Below are 18,314 nucleotides of genomic sequence, written 5' to 3'. Positions count from 1 at the left end.
TCCTGTCTGTGGTGTTCTTCCCCTCGGTCCTGGCACAACTCCTGCCTTATCGTTCATGGCTCAGCCGAAAGATCTCACAGAGCCTTCTGCCTGACTCTACTCTCTTAATTTGATGCCTCCCTCCCTGCCCCCACCCGTCACTCTCTCACACCGTACTTGGTTTCCTTTACAGTACCCACCATCCTCTGAAATTTAGTTGACTTTGCATTTATTTCCTAGTTCATTGTCAGTACACCCAACTAGGATAGAAACTCCAGGAGAACAGTCTTGTGTTGTTCAGGGCCATATCCCTAGCAGTTAGCACATAGTAGAAGCTTCATTGAAATTTTAAGAATGAATGAATGACTCATTTATAATGACCCTAAAGGCCAAGTGCCATCACTAAGGAATGGAAATATGCTCTGATCTCTCACTGGATTGGTGCAACCGTGGCTCCTTTACTTTGGGGATATTTGGATGGTGGCTTGGTATCTGCCCTGCTGCAGCAGCAGACCTAGAAGGCAAAACAGATACCTTAGACAGTGGGAGTAAAGGAGGATCAGAGAGGCCGAAGGAGTTTTCTTCTGCTCCACATGGGGGCAGAGCAGGGTCAGGGAATGAGCCAACCATTTGGAGACATGAGGCTGGAGCTGGAGGCTCTGCTTAGTTGCTGGCATCTCTGATCACTTCACTGACAGTTCTGGGCCTTGTTTTCCTCATCCATAAGTTGGGAAGAACTGCTCCCTCCCAAGCTAGAAACTTAAGAGCTATACATTGAAACAAGACCGTGGAGGGAGTTGACATTACAGCAGCTGGTCCCCATTTGCCTGGCCATGTCTCCAGAATGGTGGCCCAATATCAGTGGAGTGAGGGTATTGGTCAAGCTGCCCCACTCACATTTACTTTGGGTGGATCTGGGACCTGCACTTTGGGAGCTTTAAGACTCATTCAGATTAATTGCCTCAAGCTTCCTACTTCATAAATAGTGAACTCCTTGTCAGTGGAGGTATGTGAGCAGAAGCCAGAAAACTGCTTGCTGGGAGAGATATTTGAAGGAACTTTAGAAACCCCAGCAGCTGGCACTTAATAGGACTAATGAATCTTCAGTGAATGAAGGAAGAGTCCTTTCAGCCCAGAAAATTCTATTGGTTTTCAGATTCCCATTGGTTTTCAGATTCAGATTCCCAGCTGCCTGCTTCGGCTTCTGGACCTGGAAACTTTGGGTCCCTGGAGGTAGAGACTACCGGAAGGAAGCAGTCTTTGGGCTGAAACCAGGCCAATTTTCTGCTCATTATGCAACACCATCCAATCTAGAAGGGTAAAGGAGAAATCAGGCAGCTTTTCTTCCCCAGAGAAGCTCCCATTTATATCTCAGCTTCTCTAGGCTTTGGGACCAAAATGGGATTGAAACCAGCCTGTATTTGGCTAGTGGTGGAGGTTCAATGGCCAGTGCAGGCAGAGTGCTTAACCCTGGGCGTAGTGCCCAGGACTCCCTCAGCAAGCAGTCCCTGAGTTTATGAGGATCGTTATTAGCAGGGACCATTCTGCCTCATGGAGGCCAGGATGTTTTGTCTGGGAGAAGTGTCAGGGGAGAGGAGATGTAAAGGGTGAGGGAGGAGTCTGAGCTTTGTCCTGGGGTGTCCTCTGTCTTCTCATCACCAGCACTTACTAATCAGTTTGTTAGTCACTTGCGGATTCAGATTATAAAGATGCGAATTAATGAAGGTACACGTCTGAAAGACAAGAAAGTATGCAAGAGTCAGGAGGAGGGCTTCACCAATGGAGGCTGAATATTCAGGGGGCAGTCAAGGCAAGTTCTCCTTCTAAGACAATTTATCTTAGGGAACAAGCAAGTAGGGGGGTTGGGGGGACAGACTGCCCAGAGGTCACATGTCAGCTGAGCTATTTGGCAGCTCTGTGACTTAGGTAAGTCATTGGCCATCTCTGGAACTTTTTCTTAAATCTGGAAAATGGAGATAATACTGTTATTTAGAATATGAGATTGTTTTGGAGAATAAGAAAATTCATGTAAGATCCTTAGCACAGTGCCCGTGTGCTTAATGAATATTAGCTGTTCATTTTATGATTACTTATACTTATTTTAGAGATAAGGAAACTGAGTCTTGGAGAGGCTTATCAACTTATCTCCAGCCACACAGATGCTGATTTTGACTTGAAGAATTAAATAATATCTGTAAAGCACTTTACCAATGCTGGTTGCAGAATGGGAACTTGATAAATGCCATTCTTCTCTCCCTAACTCTCCTTCTGAAAGATTTACTTCCAGTTTATATAGATATATTTTAAAGATTTTATTTATTTATTTGAGAGAGAGAGAAGAAGGAACTATGGGAAGGGGCAGAGGGAGAGGGAGAAACAGGCTTCCCACCAAGCAGGGAGCCCGATGTGGGGCTCAATCCCAGGACCCCAATCCCAGGACCCCAAGCTCATGGCCTGAGCCAAAGGCAGCCACTTAACTGACTAAGCCACCCAGGTGCCCCGATTTCCTTCCAGTTTATTAAGAAGATATAGTCCACCCAAGCTCTGGGTCTTAGACTAAAAAACTGAAGTAGTTTGGGTTTATAAACTTACTTTTGCTCCCAAATTATTGATTATCAGGTCTCTCAGGACTCTATCTACATTTTCCACAATAATTTGTTTCATTGGGGTGACGCTAAATGAAGAATGAAAGTAGAACAGGTTAAATTCTCCCCAGTTCTCCTTTCTTTACATCACTTATGTGCTTAGTTGACCCCACATTATTTAAAGTCTCCTTGTTTCTACAGCTTTCCATGACCCAGCCTTGCCCTTCTGCTCCAACCTACATCTTAGGGCTTCTTAAAATTAATCTTTCAATTGAAATCACCCTGCCCTCATCATTGTTTCCCATGACCTCCCTCTCCTTGCCTATTTTGTTCTTCTCTCCTGGAATGCCTTCTTCAGCTTCTGCCACGCTTTTAGGTCCTGATCACTCTCTTTCCGGCATTTTCCTGTTCCTCTCATTATCTAATGCTCCAACAGAACTTTTCTCCTTAGCCCAATGGTCATGCCTTCATGGAAGGAGTAGTGTAATATTCTTCAGTTGGGGGAGAGGAGAAAGAAGCGGGGAGATAGCAGTGTAAATGTGTCTTCAGATTCCTGACTCAGTCCATAATCCTTACAGGTAAGGGTAAATCTCATTCTCAGGCCAAGTGTTTGCTTTATATATAAATCAGCTAATCTACCACTTCCAGCCTGAGGATTCAGATTTCCCTCAAAAGAAAGACTAGTTTCCTTCAGCATCTCAAAAGACAAAAAAAGACACAGAGCCACACTGACAGAATTTCCCCTGGGGGAAATGGCTGTGAGTCAAGGGTGTCCTTATCTGGAACAGGACACAAGGACATTACCAAACGTGTAAGAGTTCAGAAAGGATTCCACACTCAGATCTTTCTTGATCAAGTGAGCAACTGGGAGATGAATCAAAATAAAGAAATCACGAATGAAAAAGACCCAGTGTACAATAGGTTGGTGATGACTATTGGATTCAGTTAATCATGGACATGAGCCTAAATTTTAAAAAATCTTATAAAGAAGATTGTAAAAAAGAGATTATAAGTTTAGAAGATAACACTTAGTAAAAGGGCAAACCTCTGAAAACAGTTACTCTGAAGAGGAGGTATCACAGACCAATGAACAGATGGTAAAATCCTTGCTTTACTGGTAGTCAAGAGAATGGCATCCATGGGATTTTCTGCTGAAAATCCCTACTGAAGAGAAAAGTTGTAAAAATGAGAATAATTGGTCCAGATTGCAATCCTGCAATGCCCAAAGGCAAGTTGGTATTTGCTGTCTTCACCCTTCTCCAAATAAAGCTGCACTCTCATATCTGTCCGTACATGGAATATGCAGGGATTAAGAGCCAGAAACCTGTGGGAGGGAAGAATGAAGGCTGGTGGGAGAGTCTTAGGGCTTAATTCCTGCCATTTGTTTCCAGAATGAGAGTTCCCCCATGTTTGTGCAGGACCCTCAAAAATCACCCTGTGAAGATCATTTCCTCATTTTTCAAAAGAGGCGATTCGGGAGAACGGGGATGGCTTTCTCCAAGTCGTGCATCCAGCCAGTGGTGAGGCCAGGTAGGTCTGTGTTCAGGGTGTATAACTGATACCCCCTACCTCTGGCTCAAGGGACAGTTAGAAAGGAAACGGTTGATTCCAAGTATAGGATCCTATCAAAACTGAGAAACTGTGACTTTGGAAAGTACTCTTCTAGAGGTCACAAACTCCGTGACCTCCAGGGCCAGGCTTGAGCTGGAAATGAGTAAGGGAGACCAGGGACTGGTTTCACAGAGAGGGGTGACAGCTGGGATGAACCGAAGAATGCCTGTTCTCCCTGAAGATGCACCGTGCAGACCGAACAAAACACATCTGTGCACAGTCTCTAGGCAATGGTGCCAAGGGGCATTGGGGTCTAGAGCAGATTCTGTGTCCTTGTCTCAAGTTGTATTCAGTCCGAGCTAGGTGGGCTCAGGAAGTCCAAATAAATGAGGGTGGGGCTTTCTGGATAAAGCAGAGAAAGGAAACCGGCTCAACCTGCTCTGCTTTCCCTAGAAAGGCCCCAGCTTGGAAGCATTCAGGTATTCCCATGCTCTAATCCTACTGGAGAGAGTGGCCCAGGCCCGGAGAGGGAGGGTGTTTTTGCCCCAACCAACAATGAGACTTCCACTGGACACCCTTTAGTTATGGCTGCTTCCCACACCCACACATCCGCGGATTACCAGTGACTTGCAGCTGTTACTTACTTTATTTGTATGGAAAATGCCAATGGTGTCCGTAACTTGACCCCCTTGAAGTTAGGGGAATTCTCAAGGCAGACCTGAAGGAGTCGAAGGTCTTTGATCTGTACCCTGGGTGAAAAAACAGCATAACAGGGAAGGTTGTGGCTCTAGCCGTGGGTGGACCCCGCTTTGTGCAAAGGCAGGTCCCCTGCAGAGCAGAAACTGACCGTATGCAAAGATGGTTACTGACTCATTAATCATGTAATTTATCACATAGCTGTTATGCTCAGGGAATATAGTCCTGAGCAAAAAGAACCTCTTGCCTTAATGCATCACAGAATGGTCACGTCTAGCCCTTTGGCCAACACCAAGCAGGCTGGAATAAATGAGTGAATAAATAATGAGTAGAAGACGGAAAGCTATAGACAGCTAATGCTTGGGCAAAGCATATATATGTAAAACAATAAACGCAGTAAGTGAATACATAATGTGTCAGGTGATGGGTGCAGTGAAGAAAAAGCCTGGCAGGATCAGGTGAAGAGGATGACACTGGGAGGAGTGGTATTTTAGAGCATCAGGGAAGGTTTCTCATAGCAGGTGACGCTGGGGCAGGGTCATGAATGAAGTTAGGGTACAGGTATGAGGATAGACAGGGGAAGAAAGGGCCAGGCCCTAGACAGAGAAAGTGCACAGGCCCTGAGGCTGGAATAGCAATGGGCTCAGTGTGGGGGGGGGGGGCAGTCAGAGCTGGGCAGCAGGGGGCCTGTGGGCCAATGGTAAGACCTTTGGGTTTGGTTCTGAGAACAGCTAGAAGACATTGGAGGGTTTGAGCAAGCGAGTTACATTGTCTGGCTGACTAAGAACGATGCTTCTGGTTATAGGTGGAACAGAATGGAGGAGGAGGGGGCTTGCCGTGGAAGCAAGGGGACCTGGGACCATAAGTCAGAGGGAGATGGTGGTGGTTCAGACCAGAGGAGGTGCTGAAAATGGTCAGGTGCCTGGCTGACAGGGTGTGTGGACAGGCTGCATGGGGCTGTGAGTGAAGAGAGGGGCACTGGATGAGGTCAGGATTTTAGGTCAGAGCGACTGGATGGGTGGAGTTTCATTAGCTAAGATGGGCTGGCCTGAGGGAGGAGTAGGCTGGACGGGGGTGGGAGTCATCAGCAGTTTTGAACGTACTAAGAAGAGGGCCCTGAGTCGTCATCGTCGTCTTCTTCGTTTTTTTTTAGATTTTATTTATTTGAGAGGGAGAGAAAGAGCATGAGCAGGGGGAGGGGTAGAGGGAGAGGGACAAGCAGACCCTGCTGAGTGGGGAGCCTGACATGGGCCTTGATCCCAGGACCCTGAGATCATGACCTGAGCCAGTCAGACACTTAACCGACTGAGCCACGCAGGCGCCCCGGGCCCTGGGTCTTCTAGGCTCTGCTGGCCAGATGGCATCGATTTTTGTGATTGCCACATTGTTACTGTAGACGTTATTATAACTGGTACTGCTGACTGGGGGCTTACTGAGGACAGGGAGCTGTATAAGCACATGACCTGTATTATTTCACTTAATATTTACAACAGTCCCATGGGGTCAGAGGCTATAGTTCCCCATGTAACAGGGGTAGGAGTTGAGTCTCAGAGAGGGGAAGAGACTGGAAGTGAGCAGCCATTCTCTTCCCAGACAGAGAGACTGAACCCAAGTCTTCAGCATCTCCCTAGCTTCTGCCTCTACCCCCAGTGGGAATTTCTCTCCACCAGTGGGTCTTAGTCCATCAGAGTGGGAAGGGCTGTTAGTTGAGGAAAGGGCCTCTGTAGAGTCAGAAAATGCCAGGAGGGTGCTCACAAACCAACAAACCAGGACAGTCTAGACATGGGGTGTTCTGATCAGAGACCACTCACGTTAAATTGGCACCTCTGTTGGTGAGCAGGCCGCCAGGATGTCCTGGTTGCCTCTTGCAAGGATGAAGACATTCTTCAGCGACCCCTGGAAGTCAATTGTCTGCAGGGCGGAAAGAATGTTTGTACCAAGGAGTTCTTGTGTCAAAGCTGAAAAACAACCTGTCCGCCCCCCCGACCCCCACCATTAGACATTTAGATGCCAAAGATTCTCAGATGCAGCCTTGACCTCTGAGCATGTCCCACATATGGATCTTACTCCTCATTCACCTAGTTTTCCTGGCCTGCCTGGGGCTGGGCCAAGTTCTAGGCACAGTCATTCAGCAAATATTTGTAGAGGCCTACTGTGTGCCAGGGCCATGCCAGGCTGTACCCGTGAGAACAGGCAGCACTCTCTGCCCTCGTGGAGCTGGCGTTCTGGTGGGGATGAGGGAAGAGAGATGATAAAGTAGTGAGTAAAGGGACATGTGTGAGTCAAGTACAGATAAGTGCTGTGAAGAGGCTGGTTTCAAAATATTCAACAACCAGCTGGGCACAGGCACCAACCAATCAGAAAGGACATCAGCCATAGCTCTGTAGCCAGGTCCTGTGACTCCTGGGCTGTGCCAGGGGTTGACTCATTAGATTTTGGTTGGTGAGGAGGCTGGAAGTCCTGGGGCTGAAGGCGGGATGGTTGGGGTGATGAGGGTACCACATGGGGAGTCTTTGGGCAGGGGCTACTTCCCAAGGAGTGTAGAAAAACATTTCGGTATTTTAACCACCACAGCCATACCATGCATTCTGCTGAAGCTATTTTTGTCATGAGGGAAAAATAAAAGGCAGATTGAGGAATTGAGAATATGGGGTGAGGGCAGTAATTCATGCAAGGATGTCAAGGAATGTCTTCTGCAAATGCAACATTTTAGCAGAGACTTGAAAGAAGGGAGAGAGCCACATTGATAGTTAGTGGAAGAGTGTTCCAGGCAGAGGGAACAGCAAGTGCTAAGGTCCTGGGGTGTGCTCCATGTGTTGAGGAGGCTACTGTGGCAGGAGGGGAGCCAGTGAATGGGGGGTAGTAGAAGAGGTGAGCAGGGGCCAGTCCAGGTGGGGCTGGGCCTTTGAATAGATAGACCAGGGCAAGGAGACAGGAAAGAGGGGAATCTTGGGAGAACAGTATTAAATATAGTAATGTAGTGATGATCAGAGCAGCTAATAATTACATGTTAACTGCCTCCCAGGCACAATGCTAATTAGAACTTAACCCACCTTGGCTCACGGTCTAGACTTTTAGGAGAGGCCTAAGGTTCTGACAAGGCCAGGTGTGACCCAAGGCAGGAGAGTCTCACCATTGGTGATCTGGGAAGAAACTCTGGACAGGGCCTCTTGAGCAGAGGATGAGGCCAGCAGCCCACAGAAGAGAATGAAGAGGCTGGAGACCTTTAGCATCTTGGGTCAGGCACCTGTGGGGGAGCAGGCAGAGAGGGTCAGCTGCGGGGTCATTCTCTGAGAGAGAATCCTATGAGAGGGTCTCCCCAGAGCTTCGGTCTATGGTGGCTACAGAACTCATGTGGCCTATTCTACAGATGGGGCCAGTGAGTTTCAGAGAGGAGACATGCTTCTCCTCACAGTATAGAGCAAGAAATGAAGATTCCAAGAGATGAAGTCACCTGCCCAAGGCCACACAACCTATATATAGGTTTCACCCTCATAAAACATAAATCTAAGCCTCAGCAGAATCAAAGCAATCCACTTAAATTCTATCTTTCAGCTATCTTCCTCCCTCTTTGGAAAAAGATGGCACCATTCAGATCCTCTATAATTTTTATCATAATGTCTAGCATCCAATTAAAAATTACAGAGCACATGCGCACACACACTCACACACACACAGGACAAATGAACTGAAATCCAGGAAATTAAAATATACAATACAACAGACCCACAGGTGATTCAATTATTCAAATATTGAGCAGACAACAGGGCAAGCAGCCCATAGAGGATGAGAAGGAGACCTGAGACTTTCAGCATCTTGGGGCAGTACCTGTGGGGATCCCAGGTAAGTAGAGTCAGTTTCAGGACCACTGTGATGCCCTGGGTCTCCGTCAGTTGATTCTGGATGGGCTCTACAGTGGGGCAGACTTTATAAATGGTGAGTGACCCCCTTGCCGTGGAGACGTGGCACTGGGTGATGGACAGCTGGGAAACTGATGAGAGCCCTCATTCTCACCACGTCCGTCTAATACCTCCAAAGCAAACATTCCTGCATAGAAGGCCTGGGGGATTAAGGGGTTAGGGCCTCAACTGATGTGTCAATAACATATTTCAAACTGTACATCACGAATCTCACCAAATGCAGAGGGGCAGAGAAGGTAGGGAGCATTGAGATAGTCTGGAGACTGTGTTCATGACTCTTTCTTTCTTTCTTTCTTTTTTTTTTTTTTTAAGATTTTCTTTATTTATTTGACAGAGAGAGACACAGCGAGAGAGGGAACAGAAGCAGGGGGAGTGGGAGAGGGAGAAGCAGGCTTCCCGCCAAGCAGGGAGCCTGATGCAGGGCTCGATCCGAGGACCCTGGGATCATGACCTGAGCTGAAGGCAGACGCTTAATGACTGAGCCACCCAGGCACCCCTGTGTTCATGACTCTTGTTCATGGCCCTGTCCTGCAGGTTTCCTCATTTGTGCCATGAGTGAGGTGGACCCAGTCCCATCAGTGAGGGATGAAGCCACCAGTCTGCTCTGAGTGGAGGCAAGGGTGCATGTACCCTGGCCTCAGTTGAGAGAGCCTTGGGGTCCAGCCTGACTCTACCTATACATTGCTTTTTGATACTGGACAGCTCCCATGGCCTTTCTGGGCCTCAGCTTTTCCATCTATAACAGTAGCTGGCATTGACAGGCAGTTTTCACAAATGCTTGTGGAATCCTTGTAGCATCCTTATGATATAAAGACTATTATTAGTCCCATTTTATAGTTGAAACCAAGACTCAAGGGAAGAAAAAGTTGCCCAAGATCATAGGGCCAGTCTATAGTAGAGTCAGGATTTGAGTCCAGGCTTTCACTTGGGCTTTGACTTTGACACCGCATCCCAAATTCCTCCTTTTAGAGCAGAGCTGAGGCCTCCTTGTAGGTTGGGAGTCACAGTTCTCTGTTGCACTGGGAAGACTTGTTCCTCAAGGCCTGAAGGACAGATATGCTCCATCATCTGCTCCCAAAACTGGGACCCCACTCAAGCTTTAATTTAAAAAATGTATTAAAACATATATTTCAGATTATTTACATGATCTATATTTACAAGGGAACATTTTTAAATATAGAAATGCATAAAGAAAGCAATATCTCTACTTAGAGATAATATCTGCTAGCACTTCTGTTTATTGCTCTCTAGCCTTCATTCTGTGCAGCTGGATATACACACAGATGTGGAGAATAGTCAGCCAGCTAACCTCTTCACAGCAGGTCTTCCCAAAGGGACAACTGAACAGTATACTTTCTTGTCTGCCACATTAAGTCACGTAACCATTCTGGCAAAGAACAGACAGTTCCACAGAGTCTAAGCCATGGGGACCTTGTCATGCTGATCTCCCACCAACCATCCCTAAATGCTGCCTACTCACTGTTTCCCTGGTATGCCCCACCCCTCCTGCCACAGGACCTTTGTTCACGCTGTTCCTATGGAAAGTAGCAAACACTCCATAAATCTGTGTTAAAAGAATGAATGAATGTGGGGTGCCTGGGTGGCTCAGATGGTTAAGCATCTGCCTTCAGCTCAGGTCATGATCCTAGGGTCCTGGGATTGAGCCCCGCATCGGGCTCCTGGCTCTGCAGGGAGCCTGCTTCTCCCTCTCCCTCTGCCTCTCCCCCTGCTCATGCTCTCTCTCTCTGTATCTCTGTGTCTCAAATGAATAAATAAAAAAATCTTAAAAAAAAAAAAGAAGGAAGGAAGGAAGGACCCATTCTTTGAAGCCTTGTTCTAATCTCACCCTTACCAAGAAGGTGTTACAGATTTCCCTGGTAGAAATTAGTCTCTGATTCCAAAGCTGGACATTTGTCCCCCTATTCAACCCCAGGTCTGAGGATATCAGCTTCTTCCTCTAATTTGTCAGCTTTTAGGGACTGTGTCTAAGTTTGTCTGTCTCCCTAGGCCTTGTACTACATACTTTGCACACCTCATCTCATTTCATCCTCTCCAAACCCTAAGAGAGGTTGATGCTCCAACACTCACATTATGGGCAAAGAGGCTGTACTCTAAGAAGCTGAGTAATGTGCTTCCAGCCCCTGTAAGAGCCAAGACCCACACCCAGGAGGTAGACTTTAGAGCCAAAGTCTTAATCACAATTCAGCTTCATGCAGTATGTTTTCTTTCTTTCTTTTTTTTTTTAAGATTTAATTTATTTGACAGAGAGAGACACAGCAAGAGAGGGAACACAAGCAGAGGGGGTAGAAGAGGGAGAAGCAGGCCTCCCGCTGAGCAGGGAGCCCGACGCGGGGCCCGATCCCAGGACCCTGGGATCATGACCCAAGCCGAAGGCAGACGCTTAACCGACTGAGCCACCCAGGCGCCCCCATGCAGTATGTTTTCTACCTGTGGACACGTGTTAGAGCCAGAAGGCCATTCTAATGTGGGTCATTTGAGAGCAGGGGTTCCCAGCAGATGTTTCAGCATAACCACCCACCAAAACATCACCGCATACCCCCTCTCTGTAGAATGTAAGCAAGGAAGCCCAGGAGAGGAGGCAGAAAGGGCAGGTAGGGGTCAGAGTCTAGGGGAAACATAATGCCAGGCTTGGAGCCTCCACCTGAAGGGTTTTTTTTTTAAGATTTTATTTATTTATTTTAGAGAGGGGGTAGGGGCAGAGGGAGATGGAGCAAGAATCTCAAGCAGACTCCCCACTGAGTGCGGAGCCCGATGTGGGGCCCCATTTCATGACCCTGAAATCATGACCTGAGCTGAAACCAAGGGTTGGTCACTTAACCGACTGCGCCACCCAGGTGCCCTAGTTTGCTTTTTAATAGACTATTTTTCTGAGTAGTTTTAGGTTCACAGCAAATGTGAGCAGAAAGTGAAGAGTTCTCATATACTTCCTGCCCCCTATGCACACACAGCGTCCTCCATTACCGGCACCCCCGCCAGAGTGGGGCATTTGTTATAATGATGAGCCCACACTGACACATCATTATCACCCACAGTCCACAGTTTATATTAGGGTTTGCGCTTGGTGTTGTATATCCTATGGGTTTGGACAAATGTGCAATGACATGCATCTACTTTATAGTATGCAGAACAGTTTCATTGCCCTCAAAATTCTCTGTGCTCTACCAATTCATCCCTCCCTCCTTCTGAACTCCTGATGATACTGATTTTTTTTTCTTACTGTCCCTATAGTTTTGCCCTTTCCAGAATGTCATATAGTCGAAATCATCCAGTATGTAGCCTTTTCATATACTAGGCTTCTTTAGCTTAGTAATAGGATTTAGGGTTCCTCCATGTCTTTTCATGAGTTGATAGCTCATTTCTTTTTAATGCTGTGTCATATTCCACTGTCTGGATGGGCCACAGTTTATTTATCCTACTGAAGGACATCTTGGTTCTTCCAAGTTTTGGCAATTTTGAATAAAGCTGCTCAAACCTCCACGTGCAGGTTTTTGGGTGGATATGTATTTTCAGTTCCTTTGGGTAAATACCAAGGAGTGTGATCTCTGAATGGTGGGTGAGACACTCTGGAAGCTTTGATCAGGGTTGTGAAATGCACGTCCACAGGTACCATCGTCAGCACACCCGCTCCCACTGGTCAGTTGGATGGGCAAGCGTTTGCAGAACAATAGGGACAAATGTGACTTTGCCTCCTGATCTTGGGTATGAGCTAAGGAGAATCCTTTTGTTCCTTCTTCTGGAACCAAAGGTGAAGTCTTGCCTCTTCTTACAACACTCCCAAGCTGAGGAGGATGGGATGCAGGCTCCTGAGCCATCAGTGCTGGCCCCGGAGCCTAGTCTGGGGGCCCAGGATAGCAAAGGCTCAGCATGAGTAAGCTGCAGGAGGGACTGCTCCAGCTCTCCTCTCGTGGGCACCCCTTCCTTGGAAGCCACGTTCTCTCCCTGGCCCCAGCCCAGCTCTCCACCCCAACAGCTCCTGCCCTGGGTGGGACCTGGACCAGCCATGGCCTTTGCCTCCTTTCAATCCGCCTGACATATCACCTGCCAGAGGATACTTCTGGAAACTGTTGAGGCTGTCTCTCCCCCTTCTAGAAACCTTCAATGGCTCCCTAGTACCTAGCCCAGTGGTTCTCAAAGTGTTGTCTGGGGGTTCCCAAGAAACTTCCAGGCGGTCTGCAAGTTCCAAACAAATTCTAAATTAGTACGAAGATGTTATTTGCCTCTTCTCTCTCATTTATCTCACAAGCGTAGAGCAGAATTTTCTTGATACTCCATGACATGTGATACTACAACAGACTGAAGGCAGAGCAGATGTGAGGATCCAGCTGTCTTCTATTAAGCCAGTCATTATGGAGATTTAAAAAAATGTAAAACAGTCATTCCCAGTTATGATGTTTTTGGAACATAGAGTTATTTTTCATAAAAATATGTCATTTTGTTAAAATGCAATCAGTTTGTTTTATTTTAAAAGAAATCAATAAATGTATATTTAAAAAATTTCTCAGTATTAGTTTCTTTTATGGCAAATATCAATGGGTGGAATCCATGTAGACAAAAGCTCTTTGAGGTCTTCAGACTTTGAGGGTGTGCTAAGAACAAAGAAATTAACTCCTGGCTGAGAGGATCACGTCTAAACTGCCTCCAGCTTGGCATTCAAGACGCTGCCCTGCACTCGACCTTCATACATTTATGCTCCAGCAGCATCCAGGTCCTGTGGGTCCCCAGGTGATGCCAGGTTAAGTCTCGCCTCCCAGCCTTTGCTCATGTGGTCGCTTCTGCTTGCTTGCAATGCCCTTGCCCCGCTTCTCTCCCTGTTAGTCTTTTAATTTCGGCTCAATCAGCATCTGCTCTGGGAGGCTTTCCCTGAGTGCACCTCACGGCACCCAGCTCCCCAGGGGAGGCTGTGTGCCTGAGTCCTGTCCTCTTCCCTCCCAGTGCCCCTCATGGGCACGGAGCTTTGCAGGAGCCCCCTCGATGCTGCTGCATTGAGGGCGGCGGGAGTGGTGGGGGTGGTGGTTAAGGGCTGGGAAGGGGTCCCTCTTTGGTCACCTCTGAACTGCCTAGCACAGGGCCTGGCTTAGCTGGATGCTCAACAAACTTCCGACTCTTTGAAAATCCATTTTATTTATTGCACGAACATTAACACAGAAACGAGTCACCCCAACAAATGAAATTTGTCAAATTGTCACATCCCTGCTCCGTTCCCCAACCCAGTTTCGGTTTTTTGCATTATTGTGATACCAGCTAAGCACAGTCCTAAGATCTGTATTTTCACTCAGCTGTGAAACACAGTATTTCCCCAAATTAAAAAAAAAAAAGCTCAGAAAATAATCTATTGAGTTGATCTAACAACTGACTTTCCTAATTTGGGATCTTTGGCTTTTCTGGTGTGATGAAGTTTATTCTACTCCCATTCAAAGAGCAAGTATTTAAAATAAAAGTGTCCATCTGCTGGCAAATATATGGTGAAATGTATATACTCTCTCATCACAGTGTAAATAGAAAGATCCGGATTGGTAAATTCTGTGATGTGTTCCTGGGGTCATAAGATATTCCAACACATAAAATAAATAATTCTGATCCTGAGATGTTATCCTCAAGAAATCATGCAAACATTGGAAAGATCCAGCATTTATTTAACTGGATTAAGCCTTCAAAATTGTAGCCTGCACTACAGTTTTGCACTCTAGTTTCTGGAGGATTCAGGATCCAGTCAGGTTTTGCCTTCTTTCTTCCCATATATTCCCTGATGACAGCTGTTCTCTCTCCTGCTCCCTGAAGCCTCCTTCATGGGGCATCACCATCTCCAGGAAGCCCTCACCCCTCCTTGAGGTCTGGGCCGAGTAGGCCAGGAGCCAGGAGCCAGAGTTGGTCCCAGGGTGCCAGGCTGCCGGCAGGAGAATGCTGCCTCATTTGTCTACCCTGTAATCTTTCCCCTCCAGTGGCAACATTAGTCACCAGTGGGGCTGAGGGGCCTTAGCCCCCCACCTCCCCCACCCCATGTTCTGGCTTCACTCACCTAGGAGCCCCACATTTGGTCCATAGCGCTTATGTCCTCAAGGGCCAGGGATCTGGCCTTGGTTGACAGAAAATAATGACAAGTCTCCTATACCCCCAATCCTGGCTTGCTAGAATTTTCCTGTATACTTACTCACTCAGGTGCCCCAGAGATGGTGTCTGATTGTGTACAGAAAGGTTTGTTCATTCATTCGTTCATTCATTCATTCATTCGACATTTGTTAGTACTTGTACTATATCTGGTCCTTCTCTGGGCACTGGATCTGCTGAGGAGAGGGAGGTACCTGCCCTCAAGGAGCTCGCAGGCTTAAGGGGCAGACTGATGAATAAAAAAGGTGAGAACCAGACTAGCCAGAGTTGACACTTTCTAAATGCTCTCTCCATATTGGACAGGAATGGCAAGGTAGCCTGGTTAGACCTACATGTTGGGAAGCACAGTATCTTTTTTGGGAAACAAGGAGGAACAGCCCTCACTTAGCTGGAGGTTGACTCCTGAGTAAAGTTTTAAGGCTGAGCAGGAGTTAGCCAGCTGGAGAAGGAGAAAGCCATGTCCCTAGTAGACCTAACAGCATGGACAAAGGCTTGGCACGGACTCAAGTTGGTTACTGCCCAAAGAAGCCCTGAATTTTGAGACCTCCTTTGTGTATTTTTTGTGGGAGGTGGGTTTGTCACAAAATAGTGAGGAAGGAAAACTCACCCTTCTTCCCTGGCTGGAAGGGAAGCACCAACTCTAGAGGAGGATGACTTTGGATTAAATCCAGCTTTGCCTCTGACCAGCTGTGTGGCCTTGGGCAAGTCACTTCACCCCTCTGAGCCTCAGTTGCTACATCTTCCCCCAAGAACCATACACTGCATCACTCAGAAAAAAAACAATTCAATGAGATAATGTATGTAAAGTTTTAATACAGGGTTTCTCAACACTCTTGACATTTTGGCCTGGATGCTTCTTTGTTGTGAGAGGCTGTCCTGTGTATTGTAGGATGGTTAGCAGCATCCCTAGCCTCTACCCATGAGATGCCAGTAGCATCTCTCACCCAGTCTGTGACAAAATATCTTCAGACATTGCCAATGTCCTGTGGGGGGCAAAGTCACCTTAGGTTGAGAACTACCAGGCTAATACAGTGCCTGGTATGGAGTAGGGGCTCAACAAATGTTTATTTTCTTTCCCCTCCCAGTCTGGAGGGAGCACTAACTCTTGTCCTGTTGGAACAGGAAGGGCCTTTAGTGATCACTGTGCAAATAGAGAAACAGGGCTGAGAGAGGAGAAGTTAGCAGCCTAATGTCACACAGCATGTTACTGGCAGAATGAGGTAGAATAGAGACAAAGTAGCCTTGACGAGGGGACCCCCAAACACAATGGTTTAAATAAGCTCGCTCATTGCTTTACTGCCACAGGGCCCAGAGATGGGTGGTCAGGGGCTGCTGAAGCAGCTCTGCTGTCTTCAATGCAGGGCCCCACCTCTAGATCTCAGGGAGTTACTCCACTTATTCCCATTTCTAACGGAAGAGAAGAGAAGGTCAGGAGGAAGGGGAGGGAATGCCCCCTTTGTCTGTTTTTAAGGCAGCGCGATGCTCATCATGGGGCTTGAACTCATGACCCTGAAATCAAGAGTTTCAGAGCCAGTGAAGTGCCCCTTTCTTTCAAAGCACAAAGTGGAATTTGCCGCATTACTTCTGCTGATATGCCATTGGCCAGATCTTAGTCACATGGCTACTGCAAGGGAAGCTGGGAAATGTAGTCCCTGGCTAGGGGCCATGTGCCCAGCTAAAACCTGGGGAGAGAGAGAAGAATGATCCCTGGGGGGACCGTTGGCAGTCTGGCCATAAAGACAGGGTAAAAACCCAAGATCTCCCAGGACCATGATTCTCTAGACGACATAAGGGCTTTCATCAGTCAATCAACAATCACAGGGCGGTCATAACAGCAATTTCAGCATGTAGAGGGGACACTCATCTGGGCTCACTAGCTGTCAGGCCCCAGTTAAGACACTTTCCACCCTCACAACAGCTCAGCGAGCGAGGTTTTTTCTGCTAATTCCATTTGACGGGTAAGAAAACTGGGATCTCCAGAGGCTAAGTAACTTGCCCAAGGTTTCAGGGCTAGAGAGCAGCAGGGGCCGTGTGGAGCTCAGAGGTGCCTAAGCCCCTGGCTCTCACCCTGTGCCCAGAAGCCCCTCGGCACACCCTGAACTGAGGTCTTCACAGGATTGCTCGGGAGAGCTGGTCTGCGGCCCCTCCAGGTCACCCCAAGGGCTCGAGGGACCTCTGAGGTGACTTGACCCCGTGAGGCAGCCTTCTTCAGAAGGAAGGCCCTTGTGGAAGGGGGGGCAGCCTCCTACCTGCAGGCAAAGGGGAGACTGGGGCCTGCATGTGGGCAGGAACAACAGCCTTGAGAGGCTCTCGTATGTCCTGGGCAGAAGAAAGCAGCGCCTGCCGGGGGCCGGGGAGGCAGCCAAGGTGCCTCGGCTACTGGATGTCAGCTCTCTGAGCAAAGGCTCTCATAGTCATGTGTTCAAATCCTGGCTCTGCCTCTTGCTCACTGTGTGACCTTGATGAGTCACTTTGCCTCTGTGAGCCTTAGTTTCCTCATCTGTTAAATGGGGACAAGAATAGTGTCTCCTGGCGTTGTTAGGAATTGGTGAGGTCCTACACGCCGGCAAGGGCAGCGCTCCGTGATGGTGGTGGTGGTGGCCTCAGCAGAGTGATGCTGTCTGGACCACGGCCAGGCACAGCCTGGGCAGGCCGGAGAGGAGCTGGTCTCCATGGGATGGTTGAGCACCCTCAAGGTGCTTGGCTCTACCAGGCAGGCAGGGCCCTCGTGCAGCCTGGCCGGTGGGCCCACAGGCTCTCAGGGCTGGGTGGGTGAGCCCTGGTGTCGCGAGACCATGGGTGTCCTCAGGTGCTGCTTGAACTGATCTCTGTTGCAGGGGAACCCTAGCCCTTCAGAGGGCACAGAGGGGCAGGCTGGGAAGTGGCCTAGGCCCCTGACCCTATGTCACTCTGCCCTATACTCCTGAGCCCACAGACCCGGTGCCCCCATCCTCCATAAGGCCTCTCAGAGTCCCTGGGGACTCCCTGAGGGGAAGGGAGGAAAGCCCTGGGTGGGGTTGCCCAAAATGTGACTGTCCATTCCTACTGCCCGCCTGGCCCAGAGTAGACCCTCACTGAACGCCTGCTGAGCATGTGAATGGATGAATTAAGAGCCTGCCACTGCCACCAACTGGCTGTGTGACCCTGGGTCAGTCTCTTGCCCTCTGTGTGTGTCAGTGTTCCAATTTGTAAAACAAGCTGGATCATCCCAGAGGTCCCTTCCAGCTCCCACCCAGGTCTCTACCACCTAGTTGCCCTCCCCCAATCCCAATGGGGGGAATAAAATGGGCCACACAAGAGGATGCCGAAGTGGTCTTTAATTGCAGGGGGTGGAGGGTGGTGAGCACAGAGGCTGCTGTCCCGACTGCGAGGAGGAGTCTCTGGGAGGGCCCCTTCTGGCTGCGCTCAGGCTGTCACTCTGCTTGGGGCGTGGCTGCACCTTTCCCAGATGGAGATG

The 18,314-nt window shown here is 48.3% G+C and overlaps 1 protein-coding gene across 1 annotated transcript; it reads right to left on the bottom strand.

Moving 5' to 3' along the window:
• Nucleotides 1-437: 437 nt before the first annotated feature.
• Nucleotides 438-8,044, bottom strand: LOC123850613 (latherin-like). The gene is given in 8 exon segments (XM_045883857.1): nt 438-493; nt 1,649-1,712; nt 2,572-2,653; nt 3,730-3,888; nt 4,760-4,864; nt 6,623-6,663; nt 6,666-6,769; nt 7,945-8,044. Coding segments are annotated over 8 exon segments (711 nt in total).
• Nucleotides 8,045-18,314: the final 10,270 nt, after the last annotated feature.

Source organism: Mirounga angustirostris, unplaced genomic scaffold (assembly GCF_029215605.1).
Source record: "Mirounga angustirostris isolate CCGP_5_RB_7025 unplaced genomic scaffold, mMirAng1.0.hap1 SCAF_10, whole genome shotgun sequence".
Lineage (NCBI taxonomy): Eukaryota > Metazoa > Chordata > Mammalia > Carnivora > Phocidae > Mirounga > Mirounga angustirostris.
Note: the sequence above shows the minus strand (reverse complement) of the source record. Positions and strands in the feature narration are given on the sequence as shown.